Source organism: Salmo salar, chromosome ssa09 (genome assembly GCF_905237065.1).
Source record: "Salmo salar chromosome ssa09, Ssal_v3.1, whole genome shotgun sequence".
NCBI lineage: Eukaryota > Metazoa > Chordata > Actinopteri > Salmoniformes > Salmonidae > Salmo > Salmo salar.
In genome coordinates, this window is record NC_059450.1 from 121438056 (window position 1) to 121464191 (window position 26136).

General features: G+C 43.6%; 1 protein-coding gene across 6 annotated transcripts in view; it reads left to right on the forward strand.

Moving 5' to 3' along the window:
- The first annotated feature begins 2251 nt into the window (after positions 1-2251).
- Positions 2252-26136, forward strand: part of LOC106612636 (SID1 transmembrane family member 2) — a 29669-nt gene continuing 5784 nt past the window's right edge. Inside the window, exons 1-18 of one of the 6 annotated variants that reach the window (XM_014213986.2) lie at positions 2252-2962; positions 12118-12242; positions 16335-16499; positions 16856-16901; positions 17315-17416; positions 20113-20196; positions 20357-20522; positions 20702-20795; positions 20906-20964; positions 21207-21218; positions 21915-21962; positions 22474-22548; positions 22753-22815; positions 23229-23347; positions 24260-24333; positions 24558-24624; positions 24816-24889; positions 24986-25109. In XM_014213986.2, coding sequence (XP_014069461.1) covers positions 2741-2962; positions 12118-12242; positions 16335-16499; positions 16856-16901; positions 17315-17416; positions 20113-20196; positions 20357-20522; positions 20702-20795; positions 20906-20964; positions 21207-21218; positions 21915-21962; positions 22474-22548; positions 22753-22815; positions 23229-23347; positions 24260-24333; positions 24558-24624; positions 24816-24889; positions 24986-25109 — 1719 coding nt within the window. In that variant the 5' untranslated portion in view covers positions 2252-2740. Of the gene's footprint in view, positions 2963-12117; positions 12243-16334; positions 16500-16855; positions 16902-17314; positions 17417-20112; positions 20197-20356; positions 20523-20701; positions 20825-20905; positions 20965-21206; positions 21219-21914; positions 21963-22473; positions 22549-22752; positions 22816-23228; positions 23348-24259; positions 24334-24557; positions 24625-24815; positions 24890-24985; positions 25110-26136 lie in introns of all 6 variants that reach the window. The other 5 variants (XM_014213989.2, XM_014213987.2, XM_014213988.2 and 2 more) reach the window with 5 other exon arrangements.

Genomic DNA, 26136 nt, shown 5'->3' on the forward strand with positions numbered 1-26136 from the left:
AGTACAGAGCTTGCTCAGGAATGGCAGCAGGCAGGTGTGAGTGCATCTGCACGCACAGTGAGGCGAAAACTTTTGGAGGATGTTCTGATGTCAAGAAGGGCAGCAAAGAAGCCACTTCTCTCCAGGAAAAACATCATGGACAGACTGATATTCTGCAAAAGGTACAGGGATTGGACTGCTGAAGACTGGGGTAAAGTCATTTTCTCTGATGAATCCCCTTTCCGATTGTTTGGGGCATCCGGAAAAAAGCTTGTCCGGAGAAGACAAGGTGAGCGCTAGCATCAGTCCTGTGTCATGCCAACAGTAAAGCATCCTGAGACCATTCATGTGTGTGGTTGCTTCTCACAATTTTGCCTAAGAATACAGCCATGAATAAAGAATGGTACCAACACATCCTCCGAGAGCAACTTCTCCCAACCATCCAGGAACAGTTTGGTGACGAATAATGCCTTTTCCAGCATGATGGAGCACCTTGCCATAAGGCAAAAGTGATAACGAAGTGGCTCGGGGGAACAAAACATCGATATTTTGGGTCCATGGCCAGGAAACTCCCTAGACCTTAATCCCATTGAGAACTTGTGGTCAATCCTCAAACAAAAACCCACAAATTCTGACAAACTCCAAGCATTGATTATGCAAGAATGGGCTTCCATCAGTCAGGATGTGGACCAGAAGTTAATTAACAGCATGCCAGGGTGGATTGCAGAGGTCTTGAAAAAGAAGGGTCACACTGCAACTATTGACTCTTTGCATCAACTTTATGTAGTTGTCAATAAAAGCCTTTGACACTTATGAAATGCTTGTAATTATACTTCAGTATTCCATAGTAACATCCATAGTAACAACATCACTGAAGCAGCAAACTTCGTGGAAATTAATATTTGTGTCATTCTCAAAACTTTTGGCCACGACTGTACACAGGCCTTTCCTGAAAGAAATGAAGCCTTTCCTGGATGCAGGATGGGTCTTACACCAGCAGAGGTACTGTTTCTAACTGAACTGCCGTGTCATGTTCAAATCAAAATCAAATCAATTGTTATTTGTCACACGCTTCGTAAAGAATTGGTGAAACTGTGAAATGCTTACTTATGGGTCCTTTTCCAAAAATGCATAGTTAAAGATAAAGATTTAAAAATACAAATGAAAAATAGAAATAGTGCTATGAGGAATAAAAACACAGTGAATAACGGATGACAATAACGAGTAAAAATAACATGGCTATATACAGGGAGAACCAGTACCGAGTTGATGTGCAGAGGTACGAGGTAATTCAGGTAGCTATGTACATAGGTAAGGGTAAAGTGATTAGGCAACAGGATAATAGACAGTAGCAGCAGCGTATGTGGTGAGTGTGAAAGTGTGTGTGTGTGTGTGTGTGTGTTGTCAGTATACATGTGAGCATGTGTAATTTGTGTGTGTGGGTGTGCGTATGTAGTGTGTGTGTGTGTGTGTGTGTGTGTGTGTGTGTGTGTGTGTGTGTGTGTGTGTGTGTGTGTGTGTGTGTGTGTGTGTGTGTGTGTGTGTGTGTGTGTGTGTGTTGGGGTGTCAGTGTAAGTATGTGTCAGTGTGTGTGTATACAGGGACTACCAGTACCGAGTCCAGTGTGTGTGTACATAGAGTTAGTGCAAGAGAGTTAGTGCAAAAAGGAGTAAATGCAGGTAGTCCGGGTAGACATTTGATTAGCTATTTAGCAGTCTTATTTAGCAGTATTATGGCTTGGGGGTAGAAGCTGTTTAGGGTCCTGTTAGTTTCAGACTTGGTGCACAGGTACCGCTTGATTTGCAGTTGAGGTGAGAGACATGGGCAGGTTTACCTTTATTGTCAAGAATCTTGAACTGGAGGCAGAACTTATCTATTTCCGCTAGATGGGCCAGCTGCAAAGTCAAATCAAATCAAATTGTATTTGTCACATGAGCCGAATACAACAGGTGTAGACCTTACAGTGAAATGCTTCCTTACAAGCCCTTAAATGTATAACCAGAATCGTACCTCACTTCCTTGAAATACCCTCACTTAGTCCAGTAGGAAAAATGTAGTAAAAATGTGTTTCTCTTTCCCTTAGAACAATAATAGATCTAATACGTGCTTTATTTCAAAGGAAAATTGTATCTATTCCTTATGTCAGAATTTACTGCAATACATTTGGTCATATGCATTCTATTTCTATGTTTGTGCTGAAAAGAATGACGTCATTACGCTGTGCTTGGTTTGTTTACTGCGTGCGTTGGGAGGGTGAGTGACACAGATTCAACCGCCGTGGCCAGTCGATTCAACAGATGCAAAAATAACGTTCACTTTACGGTACCTGATATGTCAACCTAAATGATAAAATGTGGATGATATTAGCTGTAAAATCCTCGGATAGTAAATCTTTCGGGATCTAGCTCGCTAGCCAGCACAGTAGTAGCTGTGTTGTTATCGCCTAGCTAACGTTAGTTTAAGTCGAGGTACCGAGGAGTGGCTAGCTGGCGAAGGTGAAACAGGAGGAGCGATGTGGATGTAATACATTGATCATTAGCTAGCAAATGTAGCTAGCTGGCTAGATTATCACACTACTGTAGGTAGTTGTTCGCTATCAACTGTTCTGTTGTGAATGATAAATTACAACTGAGCTGCCTAGTTAGGTAAGTTTGCCATTCATTGCTATTATTGTCATCCGACGTGTCAAGTGCATTTTGGTCGTTTTGTTCGACAAACTGTTGCTCAGCTAGCACAGCTATTATTGACAAATCGCAAGGAAATGGTTTTGAGGAGCTGTTGTAAATTTGGCCCGGTTTTAGTCTGGTTCCGACTTGGTTATGTGGTCCTGTTGTGGTTATGTGTGACCCACTTGCGGTGCGCACGGGCAGAAACTAAAACGGTGGTCCAAAAAGATGCCGAGTTTGATGTTACCTACAACGATACGGTTACCAGTGACAACCAAACCATCTATGCCTTCAATCACACCGTCTCCAGAAACAAGGTGAGTACATAGTTCAGGTCACAAATACCACTTTGTTCTTTGATCCTGCTTTTGCACAGACTACCTAGTGCTAACACACCTGTTTCAACTATTTATGTTAGTACTAGGCTGGAATTAAACCTGCCCATCCTGCCCATCCAGTACTAGGATTGAAGAACACAGAACTACTGTCTTGTTATGAGTAGCCTCATTTGGTTTTATAATAAGATAGGATTGCAAAAAGTGAAAAATATAAAACTTGAGTGTGCAGGTGTATGTTTGATGGGTGTGTGTGTATGTACAGTACCAGTCAAAAGTTTGGACACCTACTCATTCAAGGGTTTTCTTTATTTAAAAAAAAACTTTTTTCTAAATTATAGAAAAGTAGTGAAGACATCAAAACTATGAAAACACAAATGGAATCATGTAGTAACCAAAAAAGTATTAAACAAATCAAAACATATTTCAGATTTTTCAAAGTAGCCACCCTTTGCCTTGATGACTGCTTCAAATAAAATGTTATTGGTCACATACACATGTTTAGCAGATCTTATTGCGGGTGTAGCAAAATTATTGTGTTTCTAGCTCCAACAGTGCAGTAATATCTAACAATGTCACAACAATACACACACATCTAAAGGAATGGAATTAAAAATATATAAATATTGGACGAGCAATGTCGGAGCGGCATAGACTAAAATGCAATAGAGTAGAATACAGTATATACATATGAGATGAGTAATGCAAAATGTGTAAACATTATTAAAGTGACTAGTGTTCCATTTTTAAGGTGCCCAGTGATTTCAAATCTTTGTATATAGGGCAGTAGCCTCTAAGGTGCTAGTGATGGCTATTTACCAGTCTGATGGCCTTGACATAGAAGCTGTTTTTCAATCTCTCGGTCCCAGCTTTGATGCACCTGTACTGAGCTCACCTTCTGGATGATAGCGTGGTGAACAGGCAGTGGCTCGGGTGGTCGTTGATGATCATTTTTGCCTTCTTGTGACATCGGGTGCTGTAGGTGTCCTGGGGCACAGGTAGTTTGCCCCTGGTGATGCTTTGCACAGACCGCAGCACTCTTTGGAGAGCCCTGCGGTTGCGAGCGGTGCAGTTGCCTTACCAGGCGTCATACAGCCCGACAGGATGCTCTCAACTGTGCATCTGTAAAAGTTTGAGGGTTTTAGGTGCCAAGACAAATTTCTTAAGCCTCCTGTTGCACCTTCACCACACTGTCTGTGTGGGTGGACAATTTCAGTGACGTGTACGCCGAGGAACTTGAAGCTTTCCACTGGAGGTCGACCGATTAATCGGAATGGACGATTTAATTAGGGCCAATTTCAAGTTTTCATAACAATCGGTAATCGGTATTTTTGGCCACAGATCATGGCCAATTACATTGCACTCCACGAGGAGCCTGCATGGCAGGCTGACTACCTGTTATGCGAGTGTAGCAAGGAGACAAGGTAAGTTGCTAGCTAGCATTAAGTTGCTAGCTAGCAGCCTACTTCGACAAACGGGTGATGATTTAACAAGCGCATTCGCGAAAAAGCACTGTCGTTGCACCAATGTACCTAACCATAAACATCAATGCCTTTCTTTAAAATCAATACAAAGTATATATTTTTAAACCTGCATATTTAGTTAATATTGCCTGCTAACATGAATTTGTGTCACTTCTCTAGCGTTCCGTGCAAGCAGTCAGGGTATATACAGCAGTTTGAGCCGCCTGGCTCATTGCGGACTGTGTGAAGTCCATTTATTCCTAACAAAGGCCGTAATTAATTTGCCAGAATTGTACATAATTATGACATAACATTGAAGGTTTGAAATGTAACAGGAATATTTAGACTTAGGGATGCCACCCGTTAGATAAAATACGGAACGATTCCGTATTTCACTGAAATAATAAACGTTTAGTTTTCGAAATGATAGTTTCCGGATTCGACCATATTAATGACCAAAGGCTCGTATTTGTGTGTGTTATTATGTTATAATTAAGTCTATGATTTGATAGAGCAGTCTGACTGAGCGATGGTAGGCAGCAGCAGGCTCGTAAGCATTCATTCAAACAGCACCTTCGTGCGTTTTGCCAGTAGCTCTTCGCAATTCTTCAAGCATTGCGCAGTTTATGACTTCAAGCCTATCAACTCCCAAGATTAGGCTGGTGTAACCGATGTGAAATGGCTAGCTAGTTAGCAGGTGCGCGCTAATAGCATTTCAAACGTCACTCGCTCTGAGAGTAGTTGTTCCCCTTGCTCTACATGGGTAACGCTGCTTCGAGGGTGGCTGTTGTCGATGTGTTCCTGGTTCAAGCCCAGGTAGGAGCAAGGAGAGGGACGGAAGCTATACTGTTACACTGGCAATACTAAAGTGCCTATAAGAACATCCAATAGTCAAAGGTATATGAAATACAATATCGTATAGAGGGAAATAGTCCTATAATTCCTATAATAACTACAACCTAAAACTTCTTACCTGGGAATATTGAAGACTCATGTTAAAAGGAACCACCAGCTTTCATATGTTCTCATGTTTTGAGCAAGGAACTTAAACGTTAGCTTTTTTACATGGCACATATTGCACTTTTACTTTCTTTTCTAACACTTTGTTTTTGCATTATTTAAACCAAATTGAACATGTTTCATTATTTATTTGAGGCTAAATTGATTTTATTGATGTATTATATTAAGTTAAAATAAGTGTTCATTCAGTATTGTTGTAATTGTCATTATTATAAATAAATAAATAAAAAAATCGGCCGATTTAATCGGTATCGTTTTTTTTTGGGGCCCTCCAATAATCGGTATCGGTATTGAAAAATCATAATCGGGCGACCTCTACTTTCCGCCTTCTCCACTGCAATCCCGTCGATGTGGATGGGGGGGTGCACCCTCTGCTGTTTCCTGAAGTCCACAATCAGCTCCTTTGTTTTGTTGACATTGATTGAGAGGTTATTTTCCTGGCACCACACTCCCAGGGCCCTCAACTCCTCCCTGTAGGCTCTCTCATCATTGTTGGTAATCAGGCCTACTACTGTTGTGTCGTCTGCAAACTTGATGATTGAGTTGAAGGCGTGCCTGGCCACGCAGTCATGGGTGAACAGGGAGTACAGGAGGGGGCTGATTGTGGGGCCCCTGTGTTAAGAATCGGCAAAGTGGAGGTGTTGTTTCCTACCATCACCACCTGGGGGGTGGCCCGTCAGGAAGTCCAGGACCCAGTTGCACAGGGCGGGGTTCAGACCCAGGGCCCCTAGCTTAATGATGAGCTTGGAGGGTACTATGGTGTTGAATGCTGAGCTGTAGTCAATTCACAGCATTCATACATAGGTATTTATCTTGTCCAGATGGGATGTCGATTGCATCGTCTGTGGATCTATTGGGGCGGTAAGCAAATTTAAGTGGTTCTAGCATGTCAGGTAAGGTGTAGAGGTGATATGATCCTTGACTAGTCTCTCAAAGCACTTCATGATGACAGAAGTGAGTACTACGGGGCGATAGTCATTTACTTCAGTTACCTTTGCTTTCTTGGGTACAGGAACAATGGTGGACATCTTGAAGCATGTGGGGACAGCAGACTGGTATAGGGAGAGATTGAATTTGTCCGGAAACACTCCAGCCAGCTGGTCTGCGCATGCTCTGAGGACGCGGATAGGGATGCCGTCTGGGGCGGCAGCGAGGGTTAACACTAGAGGTCGACCGATTTATCGGAATGGCCGATTTAATTAGGGCCGATTTCAAGTTTTCATAACAATCGGTAATCGGCATTTTTGGACACCGATCATGGCCGATTACATTGCACTCCACGAGGAGACTGCGTGGCAGGCTGACTACCTGTTATGCGAGTGTAGCAAGGAGACAAGGTAAGGTGCTAGCTAGCATTAAACGTATCTTATAAAAAAACTATCAATCTTAACATAATCACTAGTTAACTACACATGGTTGATGATATTACTAGTTTATCTAGCTTGTCCTGCGTTGCATATAATTGATGCAATGCCTGTTAATTTATCATTGAATCACAGCCTACTTCGACAAACGGGTGATGATTTAACAAGCGCATTTGCGAAAAAAGCACTGTCGTTGCAGCAATGTGTACCTAACCATAAACATCCAACGCCTTTCTTAAAATCAATACACAAGTATATATTTTTAAACCTGCATATTTAGTTAATATTGCATGCTAACATGAATTTCTTTTAACTAGGGAAATTGTGTCACTTATCTTGCATTCTGTGCAACAGAGTCAGGGTATATGCAGCAGTTTGGGCCGCCTGGCTCGTTGCGAACTGTGTGAAGACTATTTCTCCCTAACAAAGACAGCCAACTTTGCCAAACGGGGGATGATTTAACAAAAGTGCATTTGTGAAAAAAGCACAATCGTTGCACGAATGTACCTAACCATAAACATCAATGCCTTTCTTAGAATCAATACACAGAAGTATATTTTTTTAAACCTGCATATTTAGTTAAAAGAAATTCATGTTAGCAGGCAATATTAAACTAGGAACATTGTCATTTCTCTTGCGTTCATTGCACACAGAGTCAGGGTATATGCAACAGTTTGGGCCGCCTGGCTCGTTGCGAACTAATTTGCCAGAATTTAACATAATTATGACATAACATTGAAGGTTGTGCAATGTAACAGCAATATTTAGACTTATGGATGCCACCCATTAAATAAAATACGGAACGGTTCCGTATTTCACTGAAAGAATAAACGTTTTGTTTTGGAAATGATAGTTTCCAGATTTGACCATATTAATGACCTAAGGCTCGTATTTGTGTGTGTTATTATAATTAAGTCAATGATTTGATAGAGCAGTCTGACTGAGCGGTGGTAGGCAGCAGCAGGCTCGTAAGCATTCATTCAAACAGCACTTTACTGTGTTTGCAGCAGCTCTTCGCAATGCTTCAAGCATTGCGCTGTTTATGACTTCAAGCCTATCAACTCCCGAGATTAGGCTGGCAGTACTAAAGTACCTATTAGAACATCCAATAGTTAAAGGTATATGAAATACAAATGGTATAGAGAGAAATAGTCCTATAATAACTACAACCTAAAACTTCTTACCTGTAAATATTGAAGACTCATTAAACGGGAACCACCAGCTTTCATATGTTCTCATGTTCTGAGCAAGGAACTTAAACGTTAGCTTGTTTAGATGGCACATATTCCACTTTTACTTTCTTCTCCAACACTTTGTTTTTGCATGATTTAAACCAAACTGAACATGTTTCATTATTTATTTGAGACAAAATAGATTTTATTTGTATTATATTAAGTTAAAATAAGTGTTCATTGTTCATTCAGTATTGTTGTAATTGTCTTTATCGGCTTTTTTTGCTCCTCCAATTATCGGTATAGGCGTTGAAAAATCATAATCGGTCGACCTCTAGGTAACACGCTTAAATGTCTTACTCACTTCTGCCACGGAGAAGGAGAGCCCACAGTCCTCGGTAGCTGGCCACATCGGTGGCACTGTGTTATTCTCAAAGCGGGCGAAAAAGGTGTTTAGCTTATCCGGAAGCAAGACGTCTGTGTCCACGACGTGGCTGGTATTCCCTTTGTAGTCCGTGATTGTCTGTCGACCCTGCCACAATACTTCTCATGTCTGAGATGTTGAATTGCAACTCCACTTTGTCTCTGAACTGACGTTTTGCCTGTTTGATTGCCTTATAGAGGGAATTGTAGTTTTATACATTTTTTATTTAACTATGCAAGTCAGTTAAGAACAAATTCTTATTTACAATGACGGCCTACCAGAAGGCAAAATGTCTCCTGCGGGGCCGGGGGCTGAGTTTTGGAAGAAAAAAAATATATATATATAGGACAAAACATCACGACAAGAAAGACACCACAACACTACATAATTAGAGAGCTAAGACAACAACATAGCGTGGCGGAAACACATGACAACACAGCAGGGTAGCAAGTAACACAACATGACAACAACATGGTTGTAACACAACATGGCAGCAGCACAACATGGTAGCAGCACAAAACATGGTACAAACATTATTGGGCAGAGAACAGCACAAAGGGCAAGAAGGTAGAAACAACAATAAATCAGGCGAAGCAGCCACAACTGTCAGTAAGAGTTTCCATGATTGAGTCTTTGAATGAAGAGATGGAGATAAAACGGTCCAGTTTGAGTGTTTTTTTTTTTCAGCTCGTTCCAGTCGCTAGCTGTAGCGAACTGAAAAGAGCAGCGACCCAGGGATGTGTGTGCCTTGGGGACCTTTAACAGAATGTGATTGGCAGAACAGGTGTTGTATGTGGAGGATGAGGGCTGCAGAAGGTATCTCAGATTGGGGGGAGTGAGGCCTAAGAGGGTTTTATAAATAAGTATCAACCAGTGAGTCTTGCGATGGGTATACAAAGATGTGTATAGAGGAGTATAGAGTGTCCTGTAAGGAGCATTGGTGGCAAATCTGATGGCCGAATGGTAAAGTACATCTAGCCACTTGAGAGCACCCTTAACTGCCGATTAACTACACTGTTTGTATTTGGCCATATTCCAAGTCACCTTGCCATGGTTACATGTGGTGGTTCGCGCTTTCAGTTTTGCGTGAATGCTGCCATCTATCCACGGTTTCTGGTTTGGGTAGGTTTTAATAGTCTCCTATACATTTCCTGATAAACTCAGTCACCGTATCCATGTATTCATCAATGTTATTCTCAGAGGCTACCCAGAACATATCTCAGTCCACGTGATCAAAACAAACATGAAGCATGGATTCTGATTGGTCAGACCAGCGCTGAATAGTCCGTAGTTCGGGTACCTCCTGTTTGAGTTAATGCTAATAGGAAGGGAGGAGCAAAATGGAATCGTGATCAGATTTTCAGAGGGAAGGGTGGGGGAGGGCCTTGGAGACATTTTGAAAATCTAAGTAGTAGTGGTCCAATGTTTTCTCAGAGCAAGTGCAACAGTCAATGTGTTCGTAGAACTTCAGTAGTGTTTCCCTCAGATTAGCTTTCTTAAAATCCCCGGCTACAATAAATGCGGCCTCCGGATATGTGGTTTCCAGTTTGCATAGAGTCCAGTGTAGTTCTTTGAGGGCCGTCGGGGAATCGGCTTGAGGGGAAATATGCTGTGACTATCACCGAAGAGAATTCTCTTGGGAGGTAATATGGTTGGCATTTGATTGTGAGGTATTCTAGGTCGGGTGAAGAAAAGGGACTTGAGTTTCTGTATGTTATCACAATCACACCATGAGTAGTTAATCATGAAACATACACCCCCGCCCTTCTTCTTCCTGGAGAGATCTTTATTCCTGTCTGCGCGATGAACTGAGAACTCAACTGGCTGTACGGACTCACAGTATATCCTGAGAGGGCCATGTTTCTGTGAAACAGAGTATGTTACAATCGCTGATGTCTCTCTGGAAGGAGATCCTCGCCCTGAGCTCGTCAACTTTATTATCCAGAGACTGAACATTAGCGAGCAATATATTCGGAAGCAATGGGTGGTGTGCGCGCCACCTGAGTCGGACTAGAAGTCCACTCTGAATACCTCTTCTCAGCCGGCGGTGTTTTGGATCAGCCTCTGGAATCAGTTCAATTGCCCTGTGGGGTACGAACAAAGGATTCAATTCGGGAAAGTCGTATTCCTGTTCGTAATGCTGGTGAGTTACCGCCACTGATATCCAAAAGTTATTTCCGGCTGAATGTAATAACACAAAACATTTTCTGGGCTAATAATGAAAAACGAAATATGCCAAGTTGCTTAGGAGCTAGAAGCACGGCTGCCCTATCTGTCAGCGCCATCATCGTTCTTTGCACACTCTTGGCATTCTCTCAACCAGTATCACCTGGAATGATTTTCCAACAGTCTTGAAGGAGTTCCCACATTCTTAGCACTTGTTGGCTGCTTTTCCTTTACTCTGCAGTCAAATTCATCCCAAACCATCTCAATTGGGTTGAGGTCAGGTGATTGTGGAGGCCAGGTCATCTGATGTAGCATTCCATCACTCTCCTTCTTGGTCAAATAGCCCTTCCACAGCCTGGAGGTGTATTGGGTCATTGTCCTGTTGAAAAACATATGCTAGTCCCACTAAGTATCACTGGAGAATGCTGTGGTAGCCATGCTGGTTAAGTGTGCCTTGAATTCTAAATAAATCACAGACTGTGTCACCAGCAAAGCACCATCACACCACCTCCTCCATGCTTCACGGTGGGAACCACACATGCGGAGATCATCCGTTCACCTACTCTGCGTCTCACAAAGACACAGCGATTAGAACCCAAAATCTCAAATTTGGACATATTTCCAACAGTCTAATGTCCATTGCTCTTGTTTCTTGGCCAAAGCAAGTGTCTTCTTCTTATTGGTGTCCTTTTGTAGTGGTTTCTTTGCAGAAATTTGACCATGAAGGCCTGATTAATGCAGTCTACTCTGAACAGTTGATGTTGAGATGTGTCTGTTACTTGAACTGTGAAGCATTTATTTGGGCTGCAATCTGAGGTGCAGTTAATTCTAATTAATTTATCCGCTGCAGCAGAGGTAACTCTGGGTCTTACTTTCCTGTGGCGGTCCTCATGAGAGCCAGTTTCATCATAGCGCTTGATAGTTTTTGCGACTGCACTTGAAACTTTCAAAGTTCTTGACATTTTCCGCATTGACTGACCTTCATGTCTTAAAGTAATGACGCACTGTCGTTTCTCTTTGCTCATTTGAGCTGTTCTTGCCATAATATGGACTTGGTCTTTTACCAAATAGGGCTGTATACCACCCCTACCTTGTCACAACACAACTGATTGGCTCAAACGCATAAGAAGGAAATAAATTCCACAAATTATCTTTTAACAAGGCAGACCTGTTAATTGAAATGCATTCCAGGTGACTACCTCAGGAAGCTGGTTGAGAGAATGCCAAGAGTGTGCAAAGCTTTCATTAAGGCAAAGGGTGGCTACTTTGAAGAATCTCAAATATAAAATATATTTAGATTTGTTTAACAAATTTTTGGTAACTACGTGATTCCATAAGTGTTATTTCATAGTTTTGATGTCTTCACTGTTATTCTACAATGTAGAAAATTGTACAAATACAGAAGAACCCTAGAATGATTAGTTGTGTCCAAACTTTTAACTGGTACTGTATGTACTGTATGTCGTTTTACTTAGATTAATTGAGTTTCTCTAACCCTTTCGCCCTCTCTCTCTCCCTGCCCTGGCAGACGGAGGGTGTCCGTGTGACTGTGAACATACTGTCGGAGGGGGCAGAGAGCAGTCCCATCCTGTTTGTGGTCAGACAGAAGCAGGCTGTGCTGTCCTTCCAGGTCCCCCTCATACTGCGTGGACTGTGAGTAGCCTAACCTGCTGGCACACCTGAGGTGCGTTCAGCAGGGCACAATGTTGTGGAACGTTCAGACAGAAGCATTATGTTATTTTAAACAAACATGCATCTCTGACATGTAGAATAAGGACTCAAGTCGGCTCTAATCAAGACATTTCTATCGGCAACGTTCCACAAGGTTGTGCCCTACTGGCTGCAGCCCTGGCACATCCTGGTTCTGTGCACATCCTGGTTCTGTCCCTGTGTTATATCACCAAACCATTTTATTATGTCAATATCCATTTGAGATGCACCTGGGCATTTTCAACTAGAGTGGTGGGGAAGCACGATAAGTGGCTATGCTTTGGTATTAAATTGATCAGTTGTGTAGCCTAGTCCTAGATGTTGTAGAGGTTTTGTTTCTCCTTGAGTGTATTTTTGCTGCATCTCTCTTCATTATGTAGGCTAGATATATTGACTTATTCGTGGGTTGAAGATACAATGAGCTCCAAAATTATTGGGACAGTGACACATTTTTTGTTTGTTTTGGATCTGTTCTCCAGCACTTTGGATTTGAAATGATACATAAATCAAATCAAATCAAATTTATTTATATAGCCGTTCGTACATCAGCTGATATCTCAAAGTGCTGTACAGAAACCCAGCCTAAAACCCCAAACAGCAAGCAATGCATGTGAAAGAAGCACGGTGGCTAGGAAAAACTCCCTAGGAAAAACTCCCTAGAAAGGCCAAAAACCTAGGAAGAAACCTAGAGAGGAACCAGGCTATGAGGGGTGGCCAGTCCTCTTCTGGCTGTGCCGGGTGGATATTATAACAGAACATGGTCAAGATGTTAAAATGTTTATAAATGACCAGCATGGTCAAATAATAATAATCATAGTAGTTGTCGAGGGTGCAACAAGCACGTCCGGTGAACAGGTCAGGGTTCCATAGCCGCAGGCAGAACAGTTGAAACTGGAGCAGCAGCATGGCCAGGTGGACTGGGGACAGCAAGGAGTCATCATGCCAGGTAGTCCTGAGGCATGGTCCTAGGGCTCAGGTCCTCAGAGAGAAAGAGAGAATTAGAGAGAGCATATTTAAATTCACACAGGACACCGGATAAGACAAGAGAAATACTCCAGATGTAACAGACTGACCCTAGCCCCCCGACACACAAACTACTGCAGCATAAATACTGGAGGCTGAGACAGGAGGGATCAGAAGACACTGTGGCCCCATCCGATGATACCCCCGGACAGGGCCAAACAGGCAGGATATAACCCCACCCACTTTGCCAAAGCACAGCCCCCACACCACTAGAGGGATGTCTCCAACCACTAACTTACCGTCCTAAGACAAGGCCGAGTATAGCCCACAAAGATCTCCGCCACGGCACAACCCAAGGGGGGGCGCCAACCCAGACAGGAAGACCACGTCAGTGACTCAACCCACTCAAGTGACGCACCCCTCCCATGGACGGCATGGAAGAACACCAGTAAGCCAGTGACTCAGCCCCTGTAATAGGGTTAGAGGCAGAGAATCCCAGTGGAGAGAGGGGAACCGGCAAAGCAGAGACAGCAAGGGCGGTTCGTTGCTCCAGCCTTTCCGTTCACCTTCACACTCCTGGGCCAGACTATACTTAATCATAGGACCTACTGAAGAGATAAGTCTTCAGTAAAGACTTAAAAGGTTGAGACTGAGTCTGCGTCTCTCACATGGGTAGGCAGACCATTCCATAAAAATGTAGCTCTATAGGAGAAAGCCCTACCTCCAGCCGCTTGCTTAGAAATTCTAGGGACAATTGGGAGGCCTGCGTCTTGTGACCGTAGCGTACGTGTAGGTATGTACGGCAGGACCAAATCGGAAAGATAGGTAGGAGCAAGCCCATGTAATGCTTTGTAGGTTAGCAGTAAAACCTTGAAATCAGCCCTTGCCTTAACAGGAAGCCAGTGTAGGGAGGCTAGCACTGGAGTAATATGATCAAATTTTTTGGTTCTAGTCAGGATTCTAGCAGCCGTATTTAGCACTAACTGAAGTTTGTTTAGTGCTTTATCCGGGTAGCCGGAAAGTAGAGCATTGCAGTAGTCCAGCCTAGAAGTAACAAAAGCATGGAGTGCAGACTGTCAGCTTTAATTTGAGGGTAATTCCATCCATATCGGGTAAACCGTTTAGAAATTCTGGCACTTTTTGTACATAGTTCCTCCATTTTAGGGGACCAAAGTATTGGGACAAATTCACTTATATGTGTATTAAAGTAGTCAAAAAGTTTAGTATTTGGTCCCATATTCCTAGCACACAATGATGACACCAAACTTGTGACTCACAAGCTTGATGTCATGGGACCAAATTCTAAACTTTTGACTACTTTAAAAATCTTAAGTGAATTTGTCCCAATACTTTTGGTCCCCTAAAATGGGGGGGGGGGGACTATGAACAAAAAGTAATGACATTTCTTAAACGGTTCACCTGATATGGATAAAAAATACCCTCAAATTAAAGCTGACAGTCTGCACTCCATGCTTTTGTTACTTCTAGGCTGGACTACTGCAATGCTCTACTTTCCGGCTACCCGGATAAAGCACTAAACAAACTTCAGTTAGTGCTAAATACGGCTGCTAATAAGCTCGTAGTCATTGTATCATTTCAAAGTGCTGGAGTACAGAGCCAAAACAAAAACAAAATGTCACTGTCCCAATACTTTTGGAGCTCACTGTATTATAAACATTACAGAGAGATGTGCAGGAGAAGTACTGAATGGGTCAACTGAAGGGAGTGGTGGCAGGGCAAGAAGACATACAAAGAAAACCGCAAACCCTGTATCTGGCGCTTAGGAGTGTTGGGCCAGTAACCGAAATGTTATTGTTTGAATCCCCGAGCCGACAAAGTAAAATCTGTCATTCTGCCCTTGAGCGAGGCATTAACTCTAATTGCTCCAGGGTTGTCGTCAATAATGGCTGATCCCTGGCTGTGACCCCACTCTCAGGGGGAGTGGCATATGCAAAAAACACATTTCCATTTCACACCTGTACATGCATTGAAACAGGACTATATAAGCACCCCCTAATTATTATATGATATAAGTGTTTAGCCTGCATGCAGAGCATACCTGTTGGATCAGTGTATCATTTATTTATTATACAGTAGCCCAGGGTCTCCCGAACTCTGTCCTCTGGACTCGAAGGGGTGCACGTTTATTTTTTTTCCCTAGCACTACAAAGCCGATTCCAATAATCAACTCATCAGCAAGCTTTGCTCATTTGAATTAGCTGTGTAGTGTTAGGGAAAAAAACGAAACGTCCCGAGGACCGAGTTTGGGAAATGCTACAGTAGCCTGTCTTTCATGGCTTAACATAATCCATGGACTTGCGCAATACCAGAACACCCGTGTCATGTGGTAAAGCCATTTAGTTGAGAGCGAGTTATCGTTGAACATTGAACTTTCACTTCCATATAAACATAAAGCATAGGCCTCATTTCCCCATAGACACTAGCCATAATTACAGTACTTGCTAGGTTGTTGGATTTTGGGAAGTTGCAGCTTGTGCGTTTTTCTGTCATTTACACACAGTTTTTTTTTTGTTGACACAATTTGACAGGCCAATTCTCAGTTCCTTTCTCAGCAGGCGTTGTTCGTATCATCATTTTCCCACCATAGGCACTGTTATGAGCTGTCAGCAATGGTCATGGTTAAGTTCAACCTTAAAATAGCTTAGGCTGTGTAATATGAATTGGCATCCTATTTTCCCTATGGACCCTGCTCAAAAGTAGTGCAATTATGGCACTGCATAGGGATTAGGGTGCAATTTTGGACGTGACCTAGTCTAATACAGGCCTTTTATGTTCTATGAGCTCAAGTCTGTTATCATGATTTGTATATTGAGCTACCCTCTTGGCCAGGTCTCCCTTATAAAAGAGGTCATCTGGGGCCTCCCAGGTGCCGCAGCGGTCTAAGACTCTGCATCGCAGTGCTAGTGGCGTCACTACAGACCCACGTTCGATCCCAAGCTGTTCAAATTTCTATTCATCCATATAAAATGGTCTTCTGGCCTCAATGGGACTTCTTGGATGAATAGAAATGAGTGGAGAAGTGCTATCTCTTTGCCCCCCTCCCTGCCACAGGTACCAGAGGAAGTACCCCTATGCCCATGTGGGCCGAACGCTGTGCCAGCCCCCCACCCGCTCCCTCACCGAGACCCAGTACTTCTTTGTGGACGTGTCCACCCTGTCCAGCTTGGGCACCCACTACCAGCTGAGGATCAGCCGCGTGGACAGCTTCACCCTGCAGTGAGTCATCTTCATCCGGGATCATTACCTTCCTGCTAGCTAGCCGAGCGAATACATGATACCTGATATCTGGTTGTAGAGCTACATGCATTACACAGCCTCCCACAACAGTACATAGTCAATACTCTGAGTCATCATAGTTCATATCACTATTATGCTACTGTGCAGAGCTGGTCTAATTTGCATTGAACACTGCCTTCTTGCCTACACACGATCGTGACTGCCTAGTTCTACAGCAAGCCACGACACAACAGCATCACTCATAGAGTAGAGATGGCGTACTGTACAGTATGTGTGACCTGACTGGCTAATGTTCTTGTTGAGTGTTTCTTGTCCTCTTGTCTTCTTCATTACAGTACAGACAAGAAGTTCAGCTTCACTGCTTCACCATCCCAACCCCAGGTGAGAAACATAGCCACTCATACACACATGGATACATACCAACACAGCATATTTCCCGTAAAACCCTTATACTGTGGCCATGAGAGGTGTGTGTGTGTGTGTGTGTGTGTGTGTGTGTGTGTGTGTGTTGTGTGGAGACAGTTGTCTAAGTCTAAAGGCCAGGGCCAAGAAGGTGATTGAGATTAAAGAAGGAATGTGTGTGCGTGATTTGTTGAGGTGTTGCGTAACAGATGTCGAGACAGAGACGGGAGGAAATATATATATATTGTTACATCACACATGTTGTGCATTTTGTATTCTAAAAAAAATGCATTTCATTTAAAAAAAATAATAATAATCTGAATTATGACTTGTTCTGATAAATATGTGATCCTTTTTTTTTTTAATTATAACTCCCAATTTATCTCTCTTAGTACTTCAAATATGTGTTCCCTGATGGAGTGGACACGGTCATCGTAAAGGTCAACTCTGAGATGACCTTCCCGTGCTCTGTCATGTCCATCCAGGACATCCAGGTAAACTAACTTGACCAAACCTGTTCATTAGGCACCGGAGGTGGGACCAAGTCACTATTATTCCAGTCACAAGCAAGTCTTAACTCACAAGGTCTGAGTCACAAGGTCTGAGTCACAAGTCGAGTCCAAAGTAGAACGGGTCAAGTCCAAGTCGTGCATTCTAAGAGCGAGTCGAGTCATACGTTTTCAAGGCAAGTAAAAAAAAAAAATAATCTCTACATGCAACGACTTTTTCAACTAGAAATCTTTTTCTATTTATTTTTCTATTTATTTCTACTTCTGTCTATTTATCGAGGCTCCAGGACAGCCCTTTTCATTATGTTGTCGACAACATATCTTTATGTCATTGTAAAATAGGGACCTTGTGGCAGTCGTAAGGGCATGACATCAGCAGAAGGAAAGGCAGGTTGACGTGCTCGGAGTGTAGATTTATTTACAGGTCTTGGTGATCCAATGGTGAAAGCGCCATATCATACAAAATATACAAGTAGATTGACCAAATATACACCAGCAATAACCCAAATGAAATAGCCTCAGGACAGCTTAAGCCTGATACAATCTGAATGGACACAGGTAGAGGGCAAGACTGTACAGCCTCCCCTTGAGAAACCACATGGAATCTGTCTAACAGAAGCTCAAACAGGTAGGCCTGTATAAATAATATAAACTTGGACCCCAGGACCATACAATTACCCAATTGGCAATTACATCCAATAAACTGATTCTACAATGTAAAAGGCAATTTCCACATTCATTGGTACATTCCTCTTAATCAGACTTAATGATTATTAATGATATTTCAACACCGTGCATACATGGAACAATCCTTTTACCTTATTCTACATTCTCCAAGCATGGAGCGCAGGCCACGTAGCCTATTTCTATATGCACTGAGGCGCACGCACTGCTATTACGCACAACCAGAATGACAGAGACTAATGGTGCTTTCAAGACAACTGGGAACTCAGGAAAAATACGAGGTCAAATCATGACATCAGTGATCTTCAGGTCTGAAAGTCAGAGCTCTAGAAAGAGGCCAGAGTTCCCGAGATGGAATTCTGAGTTGGATGACCGTTCAAAACGATTTTTCCCAGTCGGAGCTCGTCCCCCCCCGAGTTCCCAGTCGTCTTGAACACACTGAAGTCGGAATTCTGAGATTTCAGAGTTTCCAGTTCCCAGTTGTTTTGAACGCAGCAATAGGAAGACACGGAACTCTGACATAACCAGGGAAATATGAACAAAGGGAACCATACATGTAATTAAATAAACAGAACTTCTACCTCATGGGTCTTGTGAATGTTCATGTGCACCATAAACATCACGCCACTCAGAGGGTAAGAAATGGTTGGCTAAATGAAAATGTATTGTAGCCCTATCAAACATGAAACAGAAATGTCTACGTGTTGCAATAAACGGTACGGGGATGGAATAATGAAACGCTAGCAATTATTGTAGTATTAAATGGAAAATAGATTTACAACAGGGTCTATGCACGTGTGAAAGAAACAGCAAACATGTCAACAAGAGGGAAAAAAAGCACTCTCTGCCAGCGGGAGTTTGAAGAGTGCAAGTGAAGGGCCACGCCAATGTTGCATCTTCACCACAGTAAAAATACATTTTAACTCCAAATGCAAGCTTCATGAGTAAAATATCAATTTCAAGCAATTGTTACATACCAAAAGACCAGTAGGCCTATGCTAGTCATCGTTAGCCCATTGCTGATGAGCTTGCAAAGTAAACAGTTAATATTCCTGATAACCACACAATTTTTGGAGCTGCATATTTATTATGGCAGTCCTCTTCCTACATTTTAAGGTTTGCGCAGCACCCGATCCTATAGCTTGTACAGCAAATCAGCAATCTGTTTGCTGGCTCACCCGACCTGTGTTGATTGACAGTTTGCTGGTCCAATCAGAGTGCTGAGTGTGCGTTTCACTAGCCAGTCTGTTACAGGTTTTTTTGCAAGGGCGGTGCTGCGGGTAATGCCTTTGGCTGCGTGTGGAATAATCCACGTAGACTCTGTGCCACAAAATGAGTGACGGACAAAACCTGGCCATATAAATTCAAGTAATCACTCTCAAGTCAAAGTTGAATCTTGAGGCTCCAAGTCAAGTCTCAAGTTGTTTTATTTTATATCGAGTCATCATGTGGACTCGAGTCCACAACTCGTAAGTAACTAAACTGAAACAGGGAGGGACTGTTGAGAAACGCAAAAATAAACACTTGTTTTAGTTTTCTGTTGCAAAACGTTTTGCTATGGTGTACCCTAATGAATACACACATGACTGTGGTCCCTCAGCCTATTGTCTCCCATGGCTAGCCTCCAATATACCACACAAGGGCAGTGTTGAGTTCATTCTGAGCAAGCCCTAGACAGCTGTGAATTGAACTTGTGAAATGCACTGGTTTTACCCTAAAGCAGCTTAAATCTGTGAAAGAGTGGCGTTACTAAAACACAATGTAAAACTCTGTCAGGTGTGTTATCAGCTCACACTGGGAGGGGGGTCTCTGAAATGTAGGCCAATATAGAAATCTGCATTCCACACACTTGATGGGGAGTGAAGAGACGACCGTTGCCGTGGCAACCACATTAGCCCTGGCTGCACCTGTTCTTCGCTCAGGCAGACACACACACACACACATACAGACACACTTGTTCCTCTCTGATTGCTAATTTCTGTGTTCTACCTTATCAGTGCCCAGTGTATGACTTGGATAACAACGTGGCCTTCATTGGAATGTATCAAACCATGACCAAGACAGCTGCCATCACTGTCCAGGTAAAATACACACACACACTGGAGATATCAGGTAATTGATCAATAAATACATTTTTACAGCTCACTTGCCACAATGGACAACCATTTCATCAACTCTCTCTCTCTCTCTCTCTCTCTCTCTTGTTCCCCCTCTCCCCTTTTCTTATCTCGTGGCTCCCAGAGGAAGGACTTCCCTAGTAACAGTTTCTATGTGGTGGTGGTGGTGAAGACGGAGGACGAGGCATGTGGGGGTCCCCTGCGCTTCTACCCCCTCCGCCCAGATGAGCTCATCGATGCCGGCAACCGCAGTAAAATTCTGGACGTGGTCGTCTCGCCCGCTATCAGCTGTGAGTCACTCAGCCAGACGGGCCAAAGGACTTGAGATCTAATCAAACAGTACATCAATGTAGCAGAGAGAAATGTTACTGTCTGATTCTCTCTCTCTCTATCTATTTGTCTCTGTTTCTCTCTATCTTTCACTCTTCCTCTCTCTCTCTCCCTCTCTATCCCCCTCTCTCCGTCTCAGCGGATGTATACGTGATGGGCATGCTATTCTGCCTGGGCATCTTCCTCTCCTTCTACCTGCTCACCTTCCTGGTGGCCTGTGTGGAGAACAAGAGGTCTGTCGATCGCCCTACTGTCGTATACAGTAAGTACATCATTTCATACATGGTCATATAGAAGCTTTGGAACTCAAGTGTCTCTCTCTCTGGGTCTTTTCTCTGGTCAGGATGCACAGGAGGAGGGAGGGGCTTCTGAACCCAGCAGACATGTCGCCCGCGGAGACAGGTATCCCAGCAACCCACTACAATGGCACACTGTTCTATTTCTTTTTCAGAGGGGTGTACAGGGAAGAGGGGAGAGAACCGTCTCTGTAACTCTGTATTTAAGATTGAAAAATGAGTTGTAGAAGGAATGCGTACCGTTTAATAGTTGCCCCGTCAGATGAAGGATCACTGGTCTATTTCTCTTTAAGTTGTATATTTGAATTTGTCTGTTTTTCTTTCTCCCCATGCTAAACTTTGGCTCAGCCTCTCTACTGGGTAAGAATGTTGGAGTAGTGATATATTGCCTGTGACTGAGCTTCTCCCACAGTTTCACACTACTTATTACCCTTTGTGCACGCTATATCAATTATTACACCCATCTCACAGTCATTATCACCAGTATGATGTCATCCAGTGGAGGGATGACGGCTTATCATCTGGGTGGATGAGGAATCATCATCCTCGTGCATGTCTAGTGGATTACCTGTCGGGGTCCATTCTGGAAGTCCTTTCAATTTAAAATATGGAAAAACATTTGAAATAAATATATACTCCTTCTCAGTTTATTGAGAAGTCATTGAAAATAGAAACCCCCTTTTTCAATTATTGAATTGGAATTTCAGTTGACTTCCTGAGTTGCCTGACACAGCGCTGTCCAGTGCAGTCACAAACACTTGCCCATGGTCATGCTTTGGATGATATGATGGTTACGGTGGTTTGGTTCCAATGGGAGTCTGACTGAAAAGGACTTCTGTTTTCAATAGTCACTCTTACTCTCCCATTGGACTCACACCCTAGCGCACCCTTGCATTAACCCTTGCCTCACTTTTCAACCTCTGAACCCACAGGGCATGGCGTGTCCTCTCTAACTAACCATTCATCTAGATGCTGTGGTAGAGTGTAGACTACTAACTGCTATGGTGGCATGTGTTTGGTGTGTTAATGTGACATTATCTCTACCTGTTACCACAGGAAAGCCAGGTGTGACTCCAGTCTCCCCCTATGAATACGGCTCCTTTGGTGAGTGAGTGAGTGAGTGAGTGAGTGAGTGAGTGAGTGAGTGAGTGAGTGAGTGAGTGAGTGAGTGAGTGAGTGAGTGAGTGAGTGAGTGAGTGAGTGAGTGAGTGAGTGAGTGAGTGTGTGTGCTCATTTACTTTACAAGTGTGGTGATATTTGAAACGTTTTGAGTGAAAATATTGTCAATCAATGTAGCTAACTGAGGATGAACGGGCTTTCACTGTTCTAGGTCTGTTGTGTGTCTCATTGCTTTGTTTCACATGAGTCTCCTCGTGAATGTGCACCCCTTCACTACTTCCCACGAATCTAAAAGCATTGGATTGGGGGAGTCACGGACTAGCTGCACCTTTCACCATATTTCTTTTACCAGTCATTTCCTTTCAAATCAGTGAAGGGAAGTGAACAAGCGCACACTTTGGGAGGAAGGAAAGATAATTGGGACACAGCCGAAGTGAATACTTACACCACTTCAAGCACTCTTTAATGTTGTTTCTCTCTGCTGTTGTTTCGACAGTGGACAACGCCAGCACATTGAGCTCCGAGGCCATCACAGACAGCATAGCATCAGATGCCAACTACGGATACATGGGTATGGAGCAGGATCACTAAATACAGATGTATACACACACACACACTGTACACACCCCATGTGCAAATACACACAATGGGTCAACATGGCACAAAATCCGTCTTCAATTTATGTTGCACAGCATTTCATCACCAAACTGGCCCTTGATTGGAGGGCTGCGGAGTGCTCTGGTTTCTTATTGGTTTATCTGTGTTTGTTTATCAGGACAGGAGACTTTGAAACGCAGACCATTCCTAACTGCCATCCACCACGTAGCCATCCGCATTGGTGACCCGCACTGCTTTAGCCAGCCAGCCAATCGCATCCCTTCACTGTATAAATCAGCCCCATGTCAATCACTTCAGAATATGTTCAAGATCTATATACCTTTTGATGTAATTTAATGCTCTGATGACCACAGATGGAGACCTCAACCAAAACGATCACATGGTCAACGATCATGTTTGACTGTATGCAGAGATAATGATGGAATGTTGAGGATGATTTCAATTATACATTTTGTAATTATCAGGAATGCGTCATTGGCCAGAATCACCAATCTAATGAATACGTCCCAAATCATAAACAAATCATCTTAAGCCGTAAAACCAATAAACTATCAAATTGAGAAATATAGCCCTGAGTCACTGACAAACGTAGTTACTGTTTCCTCTCCTCCTGCTTGTCTCTCTGTCTCTCAGAGCGTTCGTTGGAGAGCGTAGCAGGTCGTAGTCGACAGGAGTCTCTGAGCTCTATAGAGGAGGATGACTATGACACGTTGGCCGACATCGACTCGGACAAGAACATCGTCCGCACCAAGGTCTGACCTATCCCTCCTCCATTCCCCCTCTACCTCTCCCTCATCCCTCCTCCATCCCCCCTCTACCTCTCCCCCATCCCTCCTCCATTCCCCCTCTACCTCTCCCTCCTCCATTCCCCCCTCTACCTCTCCCTCATCCCTCCTCCATCCCCCCTCTACCTCTCCCCAACCCTCCTCCATTACCCCTCTACCTCTCCCTCATCCCTCTTCCATTCCCTCTCTACCTCTCCCCCATCCCTCCTCCATTCCCCCTCTACCTCTCCCCATCCCTCCTCCATTCCCCCTCTACCTCTCCCTCATCCCTCCTCCATTCCCCCCTCTACCTCTCCCCCATCCCTCCTCCATTCCCCCTCTACCTCTCCCTCATCCCTCCTCCATTCCCCCCTCTACCTCTCCCTCATCCCTCCTCCATTCCCCCTCTACCTCTCCCTCATCCCTCCTCCATTCCCCCCTCTACCTCTCCCTCATCCCTCCTCCATTCCCCCTCTACCTCTCCCTCATCCCTCCTCCCTCCCTCCTCTACCTCTCCTCCATTCCCCCCTCTACCTCTACCTCTCCCTCTACCTCTCCCTCTACCTCTCCCCCTCTACCTCTACCTCTACCTCTACCTCTCCCTCTACCTCTCCCTCTACCTCTCCCTCATCCCTCCTCCCTCCCTCCCTCCTCTACCTCTCCTCCATTCCCCCCTCTACCTCTCCCTCTACCTCTCCCTCTACCTCTCCCTCATCCCTCCTCCCTCCCTCCTCTACCTCTCCTCCATTCCCCCCTCTACCTCTACCTCTCCTCCATCCCTCTACCTCTCCCTCTACCTCTCCTCTCCTGTGCATCACTCAATATTATACTCATCTTCTGTTGTTTTTGTTTACTTTTTCCCTCCCAATGAAACTCTTGTGGTCGCTTGTCCTTTTGCAGAAGTACCTGTGTGTGTCAGACCTCGCTCGCAAAGACAAGAGGGTTCTGAGTAAAAAGTACCAGATCTACTTCTGGTGAGTGGGACGGAGAGTTTGCTCAAAATCTGTACATCAATGCTGGGGCTATGACCCTATGGCATCCTCCAGTCTATCAGTACTCTAGTCAAATGCATGATAACAATTAGCTAGTGATCAGTTGCTTCTTTGGATAGGAGAGTAGCTTTGTTTTGTATCAGTGGGATTAGTAATTGTACAACTGTCAGTGTCATGGCAGTTAATGTCAGTGTTCCTCTCCTCAGGAATATTGCCACCATAGGTGTGTTCTACGCCCTCCCTGTCATCCAACTGGTCATCACTTATCAAACGGTACTGTGTGCTACCCTCACTCACACTGCAACTGCAGATTTACTACATTATTACAGAGTTATATCTGCATTATTACAGAGTTATAACGTGTGCATTTGTAAAGGAATTGCCTTCGAGTGAATAGATATGACTGTAGAATCCACACATGGTGGGTGGCTAGTGTGTTGTTGACATGTTCCTGTCTCCTCCAGGTTGTCAACGTGACAGGAAATCAGGACATCTGCTACTACAACTTCCTGTGTGCACACCCCCTGGGGAATCTGAGGTGTGTGTGTGTCATAAGGGAAAACGCATATGGCTGTACATGTAATGTATGACTTGTATCATTCATGACATCCATTCTCTACCCTCTGGTGTGCAGTGCCTTCAACAACATACTGAGTAACCTTGGTTACGTGATGCTGGGCCTCCTCTTCCTGCTCATCGTGCTGCAGAGAGACATCATCCACAGCAGAGCGCTGGACCGCAACGACCTCAACGCACTGGTGAGAGATCAAACTGAGATGGTGCTTTTGTATATTTTGGGGGGTATTTTGTATTTGTAATTGTTTTATTGACAGGTGTAGATTAGAGTATGTGACGGGTAGAAATATGACGGGGATACAGTACAGGGTGAGAGTGGTGGACCGCTGCCTCTAGGGACAGTATGTGTTCCAGGGGTGGCAACACAACCTCTAAACCAACCCCTGGTACAGGTAGGGTATTATAGCAGTGTGATAAACAATTACAACATGAAATGAACACATTGGTATTTCCATGTATGGAATTCATATCACCACCCATGATGTTGACATGAGGGTTTTGTCCAGATGAGATTTCCTACACCCTACGGAACGTTCCATATCAGTAACCAGGTTTCCATCCCAACGTTTTAATGTGCGTAATGTACATGTCGTATAGAACGTTTGACGACATGCCTGATGGAAACAGCAAATTTGTCAGTAAACTTTCCAAATGGCGACTAAAGTAAATACGCTAGACAAGGTGGGTTTCGTGTAGGTAAAATTAATTATGGGAGAAATTGCGGTGGAAACGCCTTAATGCGCAAATATTGATAAAATAACCATCACATCGAGTCATGCAGTGATATGTTGTGTGTTCCTCCAACTATGGTTATGGAAAGCATGCGGTTTGTTAGGCTACAGATTGAAGAAGTTATGAATTTCATCGGGTGGTGAAAGTGAACGGGGATTTAGCTTGAGGCTCCTTTCCAATATATGTCTTATTCTGGTGATGTGACGATCGATGCTTGGCTGCCGTTTGACAAGTAAAAATTCTCGCTCTTTATTCCATAACATCTCATGTAGGCTATACCCGCACTGTATCTGCAAGCTGTTGGCTAGAGCGCTCGTGCCAAGACCGTAATGGGCACATTCCCTTTTTATAACGCAACATTTTTAACTTGTATTTTTTTATTCTGTACATTGGAATTTAAACACACACATTTTTTTTTCATGTGTACTACATTATCAAAGAAAGAAGGAATGTCCACAACTCCGGTATGCTCCCAGG